This window comes from Thunnus thynnus, chromosome 18 (assembly GCF_963924715.1).
Source record: "Thunnus thynnus chromosome 18, fThuThy2.1, whole genome shotgun sequence".
NCBI lineage: Eukaryota > Metazoa > Chordata > Actinopteri > Scombriformes > Scombridae > Thunnus > Thunnus thynnus.
The window spans coordinates 1,458,547-1,474,769 of NC_089534.1; the positions used below are offsets into that span (position 1 = coordinate 1,458,547).

Sequence of the window (16,223 nt, forward strand, 5' to 3'; positions counted from 1 at the left end):
CCAGGCTTAGTGGCTGTAACCTCTCAAAGGGAAGCTGTGAAGCTCTGTCCTCAGTTCTCAGCTCCGAGTCCTCCAGTCTGAAAGAGCTGGATATTAGTAACAACAACCTGCAGGATTCAAGAGTGAAGCTGTTGTCTGCTGGACTGGAGAGTCCACACTGTACACTGGAAACTCTCAGGTTAGGATTCAAAAGTTTATAAAAAAAAAAAAGTGTATAAGTCAGTTATATAGCCAGTACAGTAGCAAAGGTCCTTGCTGACCTCAAATGGACTCCTGGATAAATTAAGACCTCCTCACGTGCTTTCCTGAGAGAGCAGATGTCGATGCCGCTCCATTATTTTTAGTGTAAACACAATGACTCAGCTGAAGCAGCAGCAAAGAAAGGACAGCTGCCACTCTAATGAATGCACACAGCTATAAGAGACTGTTGTCATCAACTTTTTCAGTTTGCCACTGTGGCTCGCCTTGTGACCATGGCAACCACAGTAACTACAGCAAGGGAAACAATATAAGGACTAATTTTACTGGTATCTGAGTTCCTTGGTATATACCTCTTTACAAGCAAAAACAAAACATATAAATTAGTATTAATAGTATTAATTACTTAGTTTCAAGGTTTCATTATCCATTCTGCACACAAAGAAAATATGAAACATTGGGAAGTATGCTTTGGTAACCACTTACTGTCTGAAAGCACCTTTTATCTAATGTGCATACATGAGAGAAAAAGTTATATATCAGTTGTTTTTTATTTTATCACTAACACAGTGAATCCTCCAAAACTAGCTGAAACAGTAATTTTAAGTATCAATGTGCCCTGGATCAGCTGCTTTTTGATGAGCTTGTGTATTGCTGTTAGCAATTTAGCACTTCACTAGCGCAGCCAATCACATGTGTACTGATGCCAAATATGAATTATTAAGGGTTTGCTGGGCTTAAATTTAATAGCAGAATATCAGTGTAAAGTTGGGTATATACTTTATATAGAAGTCTGTTTCTTCACATTTTAGTACTGTAGGATGAATTTTCTTGTGCATTGCATGTAAGGCTAGTTCAGCTGACATCTACATCACACTATAAGAATAACTACACACAAAATAATTTTTATGCTATACAAATAATCGCAAAGGCTTCCTTTGGCATACAACATTAATACAGGTGATATTTTTCAACAGTACACAAATTGTATGTAAAAATCTTTACATAGAGCCATGAATTTGCTTCTAGTGACTGTCAAAGTTCCAGCAGACTCTCTGTGTTTCCAGCACAGACACAGAGTGTCTGACAGCAGCTGCTTTATGGCTTGTTAGCTCCGACTACCAGCTCTACGTCGCTATTCATGTTACACTGAGTGATGGTCAGTCCATGAACCCTGATGTTTTGCTTTCTTGGGTAGATACTGTATCTGTTGGTTGGTTTAGTAGTAAGTAAGTCAAAATTTATTTAAATAGCACTTTTTCAAACACAGGTTTCAAAGTGCTTTACATTAACATAGGCACACAAAGAAAAAAAACATTTTACCCTGCAAGTAGGGCCAACTAATGGCATATGGTGCCTGACCTGTACATAGATGTTGTCTCATAAAGTTAGAATACATTAGAATTCGAAAAAGGGGTCAAGTATTCATGATTTCCAATGATATAGCTGGCTGTGAGTTCCTGTATGGATTCCAGAGAGAGATACAGGAGAATGACTGAATTAATTTATAATGTTCTTTTTAATATGTAATATGTTTAATATTAAACTAAAGTTCTTCTTCAGGTTTACTGGCTGTAACCTTTCAGAGACAAGCTGTGAAGCTCTGTCCTCAGTTCTCAGCTCCCAGTCATCTATTCTGAGAGAGCTGGATCTGAGTAACAACAACCTTCAGGATTCAAGAGTGCAGCTGTTGTCTGCTGGACTGGAGAGTCCACACTGTACACTGGAAACTCTCAGGTAGGATTTAGTTGATTTTAAAGTGTGACACTGGTTTTGAGGAGCTGTTTTCTTTGAGTAATACGGTTTTATTAAAAATGATATTGCCAGTTCTTAAACACTCTTATTAAAAGAGTGTGTCACAAAAAAAGCTTATAATCACATTACATTTTAAATGTAGAAGTGTACCTTTCTTCTCTAGGCTGAGTGTCTGCAACCTCTCAGAGAGAAGCTGTGCAGTTCTGTCCTTAGTTCTCAGGTCCAAGTCCTCTAGTCTGAGAGAGCTAGACCTGAGTAACAATGACTTGCAGGATTCAGGAGTGAAGGTGCTGTGTGCTGGACTGGAGAGTACAGACTGTACACTGGAAACTCTCAGGTCAGGATTCTGATGTTGAAAAACAGTTCATTCTGCTTTAGTGAAGATGGTCAAAATTTGTTGGATTTTCTAAAAGACTGACTTAACTTTATTTTCTGAATTCTAGTCTGTCAGGATGTCTGATCACAGAGAAAGGCTGTGTTTCTCTGGCCTCAGCTCTGAGCTCCAACCCCTCCCATCTGAGAGTGCTGGATCTGAGCTACAATAATCCAGGAGACTTAGGTGAGAAGCTGCTATCTGCTGGACTGGAGGATCCTAAATGGAGACTGGACACTCTCAGGTATGGACACACCTTGTGACATGGGAACCATGAAAACAACTTGAACATAAAAGTTCATTCTTGAACATAATAGTTTGAACACCATGTGATGTGGGTTCTACTAAATGCTACCTTAGTCAAGATTATTTTGTTTAACTTTTATGATTTTCTGGGGGCTCTTCACTCATCAGAGGAGAGTCCATCTATTTTATTCTTGATGTATTTACTGTTTATTATAAAGCAGTGAACTTGTATCACAAACTTTATTTAGAACTTTTTATCTTCTCATTGTTGCCTCTTATAGTGTCTTTCAAATATTACAACCCAATCTCACATCAAAATGTGTAATAGCTACGTTGGTCCACAGTTCAAAACGTATTAGTTACACAATAAAGGCTCTAAAATTGTGAGATGAATGCATTTCCTTGAATGCCTGTTCCTTTTTATTGGCCTGGGTCCACATTACGTGACTATCAAATTTCTGTCTGTGAAAACAAAAAAATGTATGCCATTTCTTTTGTTCTCAGTGGAAGATACAATATTTTAAAATAGTTTTGGCAGTAAAATGCATTGTAAAAACATTTCTAGACAGAAATGTGCACTTTATTTTCATTATCTTTGTTCAGTGAATGTATATGACATTTAGTTTGTTTGTGATTATGAAGATTCTTGCAGGCTTCCAATTGTTGCTATGGTTGCTACTATCGCTGAAACCACGTAGTTGCATGGTTTCGGATTCATTGTCTTTGCATTGTGTAGTTATCTGAGCTGTTAAGTTATTTGTGTAATTTTATGTAACTGTTTTCAATTTAAAAAAAATGTAGATTTTAGAACGCCCCAGGGATGAATTGAATTTGAAATCCAGAATTTGAGGCTTTGTGATTGGCTGACTGGAGGACCCGCTGCCTGGAAGTATTTACCTCACTAACACTGTGTTAAGGTTTTCTTTTAATGATATCTTTAACCATTGCCACATCAACACAAAAGCACAAAGTTTTCCTTGATAACTCAACAATACGATAGGTCAGTGTTAAGTCCATCAGTTTTAATTATTTCTCCTTCAATTCCGATAAAGTTTTTTTGTCAGATAGGGGAATACTACAGAAGGGCATTGTTTTGTGGGAGGACTTGGCGCATTCAACTCCAATACAAACACCACTATCTCTGTTAACAAAAGGCATTCATATGGCCTGTGATTGTAGAATGTGAAGTTGCTCATTCAATGTTACTAGTGCAGTGCCCACTCAAAACATGCCTGTTCGGAATGGGCCAATTGCTTGGCCTCCAGCCAGTACTTCAACACAAAGAGAAATTCATACAGTTGATGTTAGGTGTGAATGAACATTAAAGAAACTAACACTCTATTATACACAGATGTTTCAAGAATAAGAACCCTACTTGATTAGTAAATAATTGTTCTTTTCTCATTTCAAGTAGCCTAAAATAAGGGCTGCATCTAAAATTAAAATAATATGCATCTTAAAATAAAGTGGATTGATAATATTGGGCTCTTAGATCAATTGTATTTTCTGTGCCTTCAGTTTGGATTTGAGTGGGTATGTTTGCTCAAAAGATTTGCGCTTTGTCTGTAGTGGCACTTCACAGTTGCCATGGTCTTGGAGAATATGAGACAAACTGGTTTTGAACTACCCATGGAAAGTATTTCCTTCGTTCTATGCACATAATCACAGTCATTGTGTATTGGGCTGCGCTTCCAAAATGTTGGTGACTTGCGCGTAACAATGTACCTGAACTCCTCCTGTGTAGTGACTCGCTGCTGCTGATCTGCTAAACATGCCGCTCATGCTATTTTTGCGCACAAGACTTGTGCTTTGTCTGTAGTGGCTCTTCACAATGGCCATGATTTTGGAACATATGACACAAACTGACTTTGAACTGCCCATGGTATTTGCTCTGTTTTATGCACGTGACTATAGTCATTGTGTATTAGGCTCTGTGCACTTCCAAAATGCGGGTGAGCTACGCTCAACCATGTACCTAAACGCCTCCTTTGTAGTCACTGCTGCTGATCTGCTAAACGTCCTGCTAATGCTATGCGTTCTGTCTAGACATGGGCTAAGAGTGTAAAGAACTGCAGAGGTCAGTCTTTAATAGCCTGATTTTTCATGTTGGAGGACATCAGTATGAAAACTGATCACTTTTCACTGAGGTAACTGTGCTCTCATATTGTACATCACATCTTCTTCTTCACGTCTTTTCCTCTCAGACTTCAGTGAAAGAATCTGGCAGACAGTTCAGACAGATTAGCTGCAGCCTGTTCTGTGTCACTCTGACAAACCGAGGAACACTGCTTCATGTTGAACAGCAGTTAGGACTTATGTTGGATAGAAAATCATTCTGACTGTGTTTCTTCCTCCAGCGTGGACCATGGTGGAGAGCAAAGGTTAAAACCTGGTCTGAAGAAGTGTAAGTGTGCATTTAATTTGATTCATGACAACTAAACAGCACCCAGTCAGTTTCTCTTTTTTTTTAAAAAAAGTTGGTCTTTGTGTTATTTATTTATTAAAACATTACTGACAAAATGTGTCATCATTAAACTTTATAGAAATGAACAACAGATCAGAACTTAAACAGAGAATAAATCCATCAGGTGTGTCAGATGATAAACTGCTGCTGTGTTGTTTCTTCTTCTCTTCATCAGATTTCTGTGAACTCACACTGGACACAAACACAGTAAACAGAAAACTCAAACTGTCTGACAACAACAGGAAGGTGACATGTGTGGAGGAGGATCAGTCATATCCTGATCATCCAGACAGATTTGACTTCTGGGGTCATTTGCTGTGTAGAGAAGGTCTGACTGGTCGCTGTTACTGGGAGGTGGAGTGGAGAGGAGATGTCGATATATCAGTGACTTACAGAGGAATCAGCAGGACAACACGCAATACTAACTGCATGTTTGGAAGAAATGATCAGTCCTGGAATCTGAGCTGCTTCAATAATGGTTACAATGTCTGGCACAAAAGCAGAAGAACAAACATCTGCTCCTCCTCCTCCTCTGTGTCTAACAGAGTAGCAGTGTATGTGGACTGTCCTGCTGGCACTCTGTCCTTCTACAGAGTCTCCTCTGACACACTGATCCACCTCCACACCTTTAACACCACATTCACTGAACCTCTGTATCCTGGGTTCGGGTTCTCGTTTTATTCCTCAATGTCCCTGTGTCCCCTGTCTGAGGGAGAGTCTCCTCCTGTGTAGACAAACAGTCACAATGCTGACTGAAGACAGCTGCTGAAATCACTGTTCACTCTGTTCACCAGTGAACAATAGAATCTGGGAGTGACAGCAGCTTCCTGTGTTTAAATGTTAAAGGTGGACGAGGTTTCACTCTGGTTTCATTTGGATCACTGACTGTGCTTTAATGTCAGAATATTGTTTCTATTAGCAGTAGTGAAATTATCTCCTCTGGGCTGAATTCATGTGTAAATGTGTTGTGTAAATTTATGTGTTGACGCTTATATTCACTTCAGTAAAGTTTTCTTGGAGCAGCATCTAGTAGCTGTTAGTGGCTGTAGTGTAGATCATTTAGTCATTTAGTTCAATAAAAGTTTAGAGACCAAAAACAGAGTCAGAGAGCATGTTTCCCACAAATATATTTGTTTCACCCTACGTGTTTTTACAAATGTAAATTTATTTCAGTTTGAAAAATACAATATGTTAAAACTGTGTTAGAGAGGTCTAACCCTGCTCTTATGAACAAACTGTTATAAAAATCCAATAACAGAAATCCTGGCAGAATTATTGTGGATTTTAGAGGTGTACTTATGTGAAAAAAGTCCTGTAAGCAGCGATCACAGATACAGAGCAGATGATTGTATTTAAGCAGGTTTTATAGCCAATGACCCCAAACAGAATGAATGAGTTATTTTACTTCTGAAACATGTCATCAGTTCAACACATAAGACATTTGTGACTTTTCTGAATCATCCTGATGTCTTTATGTTCTGTACAATCCCCTTAACCTCAGGGTCAAACATGACCCACCCTCATCACATCTGACGAAAATGCTTCATTAAACTTTTAACCAGAAATCAGTCTAGCACAAAGAAGTAAAAATAAATTGGTAAATAACTGTGTTTTCATACTTTACTGTTCAGAGGGGCATCATTATGTATTCAATGTACCCTTCTTGTTTTTACTACAAATCACATGATAAAAGATTTTTACTATAATTGTTGTGTGAGAGCTGTGTATAATACTACTACTTGATAAATAAAATATATCATGGCTTCTCTGTGAGGACTGTGTTTGTTTTGTTACTTTGTCCATCACTTCTTTTAACTAGAATTATGGTAGCAGCACACTTCTGAACATTGGATTTGACTCAGCTCTCCAGTTTTTCAATTTTTTGTGTGTAGATCTGATGTGGACATTGTTATTTGTGTTACAAAGCTAATTCTTTCTCACCATTCGGTAAGTCAGATGTGTGTATAGAATAAACTGAAATACTGTAGCTAAATGACAGTATAATCATGATGACTAAAGTATATATTGCAAAACCTCTGAAGGCAAAGTTTATATGAGAGGCCCAAAAATGAGAGAATTACAATGCATTTTGACATTTTTCCTTTCTTTTACCATAACATCTGTACAGCAGAATGACTTTAAATTTCATGTGGTTTCAGTTTGTCATTCTAAAGAGGAATTCATGGGAATGGAGATTTTTATGAGACTCAGAGAATTCGAAAGGAGGAAACTACAGGAGAATGAGTTCAACTGTTTTATAGTTGGAGTCAAATTGTTTCTGTAGAGGAATCTGTTGGGACTGTTAGCAAACATTATGGAAAAGTCAAGGAGAAAAAAAATGATTTTTTTAGTGTGTTTTGAAAATGACAAAATAAAGCACATTGCAGTGTAAATATAAAAAAATCTATGTATAAAGTCTTCAAGATATACAATATTTACTATTTATTGTTATAAACAGCCTCATTTTCCACCTCTTTCCCACACAGGCTGCAATGTGTAGTACACATCACACACAAACATGCATAAAAGTTTTTATTCACTGTCAACTGGACATTTTAGTCTTGACTCAGTCTGTTTCCCAAGTTTCTTTGTTTGCCTTTGAAGATGAGTTTTCCTCACGACCACTGTCCTCACTCAATGTCCTCTCAAACACAAAGTTCTCACAAACACCGTTGTCATTAACAAAAAGTCCTCACAAACAATATTATCAAACACACTGTCCTCACACACAGTGTCTGCACATATGCAAACACAGCAGCTAACATTAACTAGCTCCAACCAGGCCATGATCTCTCAGTAGTTCTCAGTCTCAGCAGTTGTTATTTTACTCATCAGAAGGAGTAGTAGCAGTATACGTAGTAGTAGCACTATTAGAAGTATTAATAACAAACTTTATCTGTATAAAACTTTTTAAAACAAAGACATTAAGTTGCCTCTTGGTTAGGAACCAGGACTGAGGAACAGAGTGAGGGGATCTCAGGCTGCACTCTGCCTCATAGCAAACTAACATGTCCAAGATATGGTCCTGTGTGCATGTGATCCAAACTTCTGCTCCTCCATTACATCTGTATGTATTGAGCTGATCTTTAGTTCATTAGATGGCCAATTAGCACCATCTAGTGGACAGATTGTAGAAGTAGATCATCTTATGTGTGATTTCTTTTTCACTGACTGGTTGACTGTTTTTCACGTCACACTGATGTTTTTTACACACGGCCTCTGAAGTTATGAGGATGTGACAGCGTCCTCAGATCAAATGCACACAGACACCAGGACTGATGAGGGAGAATTAGCAGCTTCTTCTATACCAGTGTTTCTTCTTGTTCTAGATCCGCGTCTCTGAACCAAAATTAGGAGACCTCCGGTTCTGAGCTAATTTCCTTCACTTTAGCTTGGTTCATAGCTGGTAACTATCTTTGTATTAGTCCAGTAAAACTCTGCAATGAAGAATAGCAGAAGAGCTGTTGTCACATTTCAGGAACAGAGACTTTATCAATGTACAGCTTCTCAGTAAAGTTCAAGCTGTGCCTTGAGCTTATCTAGACACTTTATAGCTGACTACAATGCCTTAACCACCTTTAACGGGATGCACTGCAGATAAGCATTGGTACTATTCCCACACACAGGAAAGACCTACTTCCCACAACAAGCCCACTATACTACATCACACACACAGGTTGCCCACAAAGCCACCTTCCTAAAGAGGAAAAACCTGGCTGGTAACTGTACACAAGGGGGTGGAAAGTGTCTGTAAGTTGACCTTAAGTGAGTTCAGCAGGTGAGAATCCTACCAGAGAAATATGTAAATGTCTGATGAACATGACCACTTTGACCACATTGTGACATATGACTGTTTGACTGTATGTAAAAATGTTTCTTGATGCTGACTGTATCAAAATAACATTTCAATCTATTCAATAGAAGAACTTATATCCAAGTGTTAGGACAATAATTTGAGAATTATTTATATCTATTGTGAACCATTGAGTTAGAGGGTTTTTTGTGGAGTTTTTCCTTATCCAAATCAAGGGTCTAAGAATGGAGGCTGTCTTATGTTGTCCAGATTGTAAAGCCCTTTGAGGCAAATTTGTGATCTTGGGCTCTATGAATAAAAACTGACTTGATTTTAAATTTAAAGGCTGTCAAAAAAAGTGAGTTACCGAGGGAAAATTGAATGGTTTGTTGAGTTTGTTAGTTGTTCTGATAAGACTCACTGGAAAAATTCAAAGGAAAACGTCACAAGACCACAACTTGATCATGAGTTCTGAAATGTTTTGATTAGTATACTTATACTTCTGGTGTTGGTTTATTTATTAACTATGATGTTCAAGCCTAAATCAAATAGACATTGTGCAGGTTTTGAGCCCTTTTTCCCAAGTTTTACTGCCCTCCAATGCCCAGGTATTTTGTTTTTGTACATCTGTATGATCAGAGTAAATGAAATATGTCTAACTTTTTATAAAAGGCTTTTATTTGAGTTTAACTAAAAGTCTTGTTTCCACTTCCACTGTGTTTTATTTGTATATTTTCACTCTTTTTTTATCTTATTCATTATATTTGGGTATTTTAGTTTATTCTTTTTTATGCTCCATACATTTAATTGTGGTGCTGAATTGTTTTTATTTTTGTTTTTCCTTTGTAAAGCACTTTGTAATGCTGTTCACATTGTTGATCTTGACCTTCATGATGCTGCCATGGTCAGAGCCACCCCAAGACTATTTGAATCTAATGGGACTGACTTAGAGATAAAGTACAGTTGAAAACAGTACAATGTGTTCCTTATTTGAAAATATTTTATCAACATGAATTTTTCTGTACTAATAACTAAAACTCATATAGTAACCAATCAAAGTGATTCAAAGTAGCATTTTTCATGATTTTCAAAAATCCTGTTACCCCAAAGTTATAAATGAATAATAAGACTTATTTCATAACATTTGTGACTATGTTTGAGTGATTTCATTATAATTTAAATTGTGTTCAAAGAGAGGAATGACAAACAGCCTTTATTTAAATTTCCATCTATGGATATGTTGTTGCAATAAAATATATTCCTGGCTTCAAGTGGATGGTTACAAATAAAAAATGTTTTAATAAAAATTATGTACTAAAACTTTTTAAAAAATCACCAACACACATCAGTACACTTGTCGTCCTCACAGTGAATCCAAACTCATAAGTAGCCCGATCCCACTTGTCATGGTGACGTTTGTTTTGGTGTTTGGTTTTGTGTTTGGGGTTGTTTTGTGTTTTCTTTTTCCCCCTCCCTCTTTCTGTTTTTCTCACTGGCAGTGTGTGGGCAGCCGAGGGTGTGGCTGGCTGAGCAGGGCCTTCACTATGAGGCACACCTGGTGCTTATCAGTAATCACTCCTGCCATAAAAGCCTGATCAAGACACCAGTCCTGTGCTAGATTATCCCATTGCAGTTGTTTTCTAGTGTGCCTTGCCTGCAGTCTCCAGTGTTGCTGTTTTTCTGGTGATCAGCCTTGGTGGATCTTCTGGCCTATTTGCCACCTCACCTGCAACGCCAGCCAGCCCTCAGCCATCACCTCCAGTTTCCAAAACACCGAAACTTAAAACATAACACCACTCACATTAAATACAAGAAAGAATTATAACCTTGAACCAATCTACAGCACATAACACTGAGACATAAATAACTCATAATGAGTCTTTACTACTAAAAGCATATCTGGGAAAACAGGTCATTCAACATTAAAGGTCCATGGAGTACTTAGAAACAGAACAAAGATGGTTACAACACCACATAAAATAAATTACATCAAATTACAATATGTTCCATGTAAAAGTCAATAGACACTGATGGATAAACCACACTTATCTAATATTTGCTATAAGAAAGGCTACCTATCTAGTGTTGGGTGAAATTGCTTAATTTACCACTTAAACAACGCAGACAACAAATTAAAATGTCTGTTAATTTCTTTGAATGACCATGTATTTGCTCAGTCTTTATTTTTGTTTTGTATTCAGTCAGAAGACAAAGTCAGTCAGCAGTTGTTTGCTAACATATTGGCTTTCAGAAAATTACAAGCTGATATAATTTTACTATGAGATTGTTTTGAAGACTTCCTACAATCAAATGTTTAAGTCCTTCATGCAACTTTAGGGAGTGTGTCCTATAAAGTAACAATGTCTCCCAAAAATTACATTTATATACTACTAAATTGTTTTCCCAATAATATTGCATTGACAATCATGATCGCTGCCTGGATTATGTTCACAAGCAATGTTGTTTTGAATGTTTGAGGCATTACATTTATGTACTGCAGTGAAGTCATAGGGAGGAGGTTGGGATGGATTATGGATGTACAGAACGCAGGACAGTAGAAACCGAGGTTCACATCCTGACTGTCATAAGTTTAGGCAACAAAGGCACTTTGGTTAAGGTTAGTGAAAGATGGTGGTTTCAGTTAAATGTTAATAAATACATTGTGTCTCATGCTTCAAGTCACTGTAGACTTTTCTGTATTAAACCAAGACCATGATATTCCCCTAACCTTAACAAAATGCTGCCAGTGTCTAAACACAACCATAAAACAGTTTAATGATGCTTAAAATTTACTGATACATTGATTATATACAGTATACTTATCTTTTAGGAGACAATATTGTGTAAAGAGGACTTTCCTTCACTGAACTCCACTGAAACAGCTCTCCTTAAGGTCTCAAATGACATTTTAATGGCTGCAGATGCCAGAGACTGTTCTTTTCTAGTACTATTGGACCTTAGCGCAGCGTTTGATACTGTGGACCATCACATTCTAATCCACAGGCTAAATCACCTGGTGGGCATTTCTGGGACTGCATTGGAGTGGTTCTCCTCATATCTCACAGATAGATCTTTGTCAGTCTCTGTAGGTGAATTTGAGTTGGACACCGCAGCTTTGTCATGTGGTGTCCCCCAGGGATCAGTCTTGGGACCCATTCTATTCTCCATATACATGCTGCCACAGGGACAGATCATCAGCAGTTTCAAGAACATCTCCTTCCATATGTACGCTGATGACATCCAGTTGTACTTTTCATTCAAACCTAATGAGCTTCACAAATTCTCTGTACTTAACAACTGTGTAAACGCAATTAGGAATTGGATGGCAAACAATTTTCTGCAGTTAAATGCAGACAAAACTGAAGTCCTGATCTTTGGCCCTGACAACCTTCAGTCAGCAATCAGGCAGAACCTTGGTGCCTTATCTTCATCTTCCCGGTCTTACCTGTGCAATCTTGGTGTAATTTTCGACTAATCCCTGAGTTTTGAACATGTTAAGATGCTAACTAAATCATGTTTCTTTCACCTGAGAAACATAGCCAAACTCCAATCTGTGGTATCAAGAAATGAAATGGAGATGTTAATACATGCTTTTATATCATTACGTTTGGACTACTGTAACTCTCTTTTCACCTTCATATTATAGTGGTATCGGAAAGTAGACTACATTAAAACATACTTTATATGCTTTAATGTGGCTTGATTTCCGATACCACTATAATATTATGTTAGCTTGCTGTAAAGTCACTAAGTAAATAAGTAAACCATGCTAATCATGTTGAGGTGAGTTATACAGAACCACTCCAGATCTTTTTACTTTTAGTTAATCAAGTCAATTTTTTTGTTGATAGTATTTTCTGCCTGCACACTGGCGTTAATTTGCCATGCAGAACTATTGAGTAATATAACACATCTGCTACAGTGTCTGTCTGAGTGTTGGTAAGATGGCTGCCTTTTACACATGTGGGTCTTAACAATGAACGAGTCAAGGTGATCCAACTAATCTGACAGTTCTGATACTCCCTGAATTGTGTTGTAATGATCTCAGCTGAGATTACAGTCAAACTGCGGTTGATTCAACCTGAAAACTAACAGTAATACATGAAAAATCATCCACAGAGCCCCAGTCATTCACTATCAAAAACATTTCAGCTGTACAGTCAAACAGTGATACAACACAATGTGATCAAATTGATCGTGTTTATTAGACATTTACAGATTTCTCTGGTAGGATTCTCACCTGCTGAACTCACTTCACGTCAGCTTAGAGACACTTTCCACCTTCATGTGTCGAGGAAACATCAGGAGAGAAGAAGCTGCTCGTTCTCCCTCGTCAGTCCTGGTGTCTGTGTGGGCTTGAGCTGAGGATGCCGTCACATCCTCATAACTTCAGAGTCAGAGTTTAAAACAACATCAGACTGACGTGAAAACCAGTCTAACCAGTCAGTGTCAGACAAATCACACATCAGTTGGTGTAGTTCTGCTATCTGTCCACTAGATGGTCCTAACTGACCGTCCAATTATCTAAAGAGCCCCAGATCCCGGGCAGGGCCCTTCACTCTGTTCCTCTGTGTGCATTTGATCTGAGGATGACATCACATCCTCATAACTTCAGAGTCAGTCTCTAACTAGTTAATTAAAAGCAATCGTGTTGGATTACTGAAAAAATGCTGGAATCTGAATTGTTTTGATTCTACCAAGATTAAAGTTGCCCACAGGTGGGATCAAACTAATGAGCTGCTGTTTGATAGACAGCAGAGTTAAGCCTGAACTATCATGACTCAGAGAAAAACATCAGCATGATCAGGCTTTCAGATGTTGAATTTAAATTGCTCAGTAAGTAAGACTTGCACAACTGACATTTTTGTAATGTGAAAGGGAGCTGGAGTAGACAAGATGACAAATAAGCTAACAATGTTTGGTGAAGTGTTGATCAAACCCACAACCTTGTAATTTATTATTGCTGATCATGATTACAACTTAAACCACTGAGGCAGCTGACTACTGCTGCCTTTTGAGGTAAAAGTTCCCATTTTGTTGAGATATTGAGATTTGTACATCATTAGTGGCAGCAAGACCAGCTGAGTTTGAGAATATGATACATGTACAAAGTGTTTGAAGAAAGACAGAATCTGCAAGTTTAAGAGTTGGGAGAGTGAGGAGACACACAGCCTGCTGAGTGAGATCTTGACAGCGCTCTCCCTATCAATTAAGCTCAAAAACTATAAGTCCTATGGGAAATGTATTTACATTGTGTGAGACAGGAGGCTTGCAGCAACATTTTGAGGTTTAACATATCCTTGAGGAGTTAAAACTGTAGTGACTTGTGTGGAATTTTTTTCTGCTCTAAAAAGAATCTCTGCTCTGCCTGATCACATGACCCACTGATGACATCTGAAAACTGCTGTCAAAGCCATCACTGTAGACTTAAATAGCTCCAAAAGTATTGTAACTTTTGTATGTATTATCTGTGGGATAAGGGATGTCCAAGCAGTTGAGTTTCAAAGTGACTAAGGTTCCAGCTCAGTTGGAATCATTTCTTCCAAAGACTGCCGTTAGAAATCTTGATGTTTAAAAAATTCATATTAAATCATTTGCACATAACATGTACTGTTTATACTGTTTTATTTTATACTGTGAACTCACTGTGAACAGATTTCCAGTCAATATCACCTACAAATCCATAGTTCCTCTCACTTAGAGTATATATTTTTTTTTACTACATTTATGATTATTTATATAGTTATATCATTTACTTTCATGGTAGTGGTATTTCTCTCTTTACCTCCTATTTTTTTGACTGTTATGCACCACAACACCAAGGCAAATTCCTTGTATGCGTAAACCTACTTAGCAATAAACCTGTTTCTGGTGTTGATAAAAATCAATGAAGTGCTCCTTTAATTGCAGTTACTAAAGTGGTTGAGTAGTTTTGTTTCATTTAGAAAATGATGACAGAAAACCGTTTTGTTGGTCCTGTCTGGGCTGGTTTAACCCTGGAGGGACCGGTTTGACAGCTGCAGAGGTTGTAGCACAAGTACATTCCAGACTCAGACAGAACAAGCTTTACATAGAGACACCATAGATTTACAAGTCCCATTAAGCAAATCAGAGGTAATAAGGTAATAGTTTGGAGTAAAGCAATAGAAGAGGGGCAAGGGAAGTGGCACAGTGAAATAAAGGGAAGGTTTCTATAGCCTACAGCTTAAACAACAAAGTCAGTTCAACAGAAAGAAATATCAGTAGGGAGAGGTATGGAGGAGGATTAGGACCACATGTGAAACATTTATCTCACAAATTTTTCACCATTGGTCCTAATGTTCTTCCGTATCAAGGGAAGAAGATGTAATTTGCAGCAGAATAAGACAAGAGCAGCATCCTCAGTATAACAGGAAAACATCCAACCGGTTTATGTGAGCAGAGCTGAGGAGAATATTACACATGCAGTCATAGATTGTACTAAATATGATCCAGAAAGATGATATATGAAGGGAGAACTCAGGGAGACTGGAGTTCAGGAGTTCAGCATTAAAACTTTCTTTTGTTTTGTTTTTAAATTTTTATTTATTTTTTTTAAACTTTATTGATAACAGTCAAATTCAATCAACAGTAACAAACAAGTTTACAGAACAAAAAGAGGAAAGAGTGCCAGGAAATTCAGTTATGACATTAAAAAGCATTGGGGAAAGGGATTGTGCAAGAAGCCTTTATATTCACTAAAAGCAAAATAATACATAGGGAAGTAAACAAATAAATAAAGGGGCACAGGTTAATAATTAAGTGATACAGTCGCTAATTTTATATGTTTCAAATATTGTTTGGGTCTTTGCTGCTTTTCTATTTGTCATCCTGACTATAGAGTTATAATAGAGGCTAATATCAATTAGAAATAAGGTAAAGCTTGGTTTTCTATTGGTCCATTTCATTTTATGTATGTGGAATTTGCCAAAAATCATAAACAGTTGGATTAAAAAGCCAACATTTTTGTCTATTGAATTTTAAATGACACCTCTTTCATTTTATTGGTAATACAATATTTGTCTGTTTTCCAATTCAGGTCACCATAAATAGAAGACCAGAACATTTGCATAGGGGGAATATTGTTCCCTACATGGATATTCCGGATTTGTTTATTACTACATTTTTTCTTAAGGACATCTAAATCCCCAATTAATATATTCGTTTTCCAGTCTGATCACTGAGTTGTATCATCATGAGAATTTTTCAAAACCTGTAAAGCAGCTTTTGGAATAGCGTCAAATACCAATACATATTCTTTTGGTGTAAAAGGTAATTCAAACTTTTTAGCATTAAAACTTTAATGAACCTGCAGCAGAGTTTTCTTTGAGTTTCCCTGAGTCCAAACTCCGGAGCAGAAAGCGGCTGTAACGCAC

At 37.4% G+C, this 16,223-nt stretch overlaps 1 protein-coding gene across 3 annotated transcripts in view; it reads left to right on the plus strand.

Moving 5' to 3' along the window:
* Window positions 1–6,809, plus strand: part of LOC137169671 (NACHT, LRR and PYD domains-containing protein 3-like) — a 243,019-nt gene extending 236,210 nt beyond the window's left edge. For all 3 annotated transcript variants that reach the window (XM_067572970.1, XM_067572974.1, XM_067572976.1), the window contains 6 exons: window positions 5–178; window positions 1,762–1,935; window positions 2,117–2,290; window positions 2,397–2,570; window positions 4,930–4,976; window positions 5,212–6,809. In XM_067572970.1, coding sequence (XP_067429071.1) covers window positions 5–178; window positions 1,762–1,935; window positions 2,117–2,290; window positions 2,397–2,570; window positions 4,930–4,976; window positions 5,212–5,768 — 1,300 coding nt within the window. In that variant the 3' untranslated portion in view covers window positions 5,769–6,809. The remainder of the gene's footprint in view (window positions 1–4; window positions 179–1,761; window positions 1,936–2,116; window positions 2,291–2,396; window positions 2,571–4,929; window positions 4,977–5,211) is intronic.
* Window positions 6,810–16,223: the final 9,414 nt, after the last annotated feature.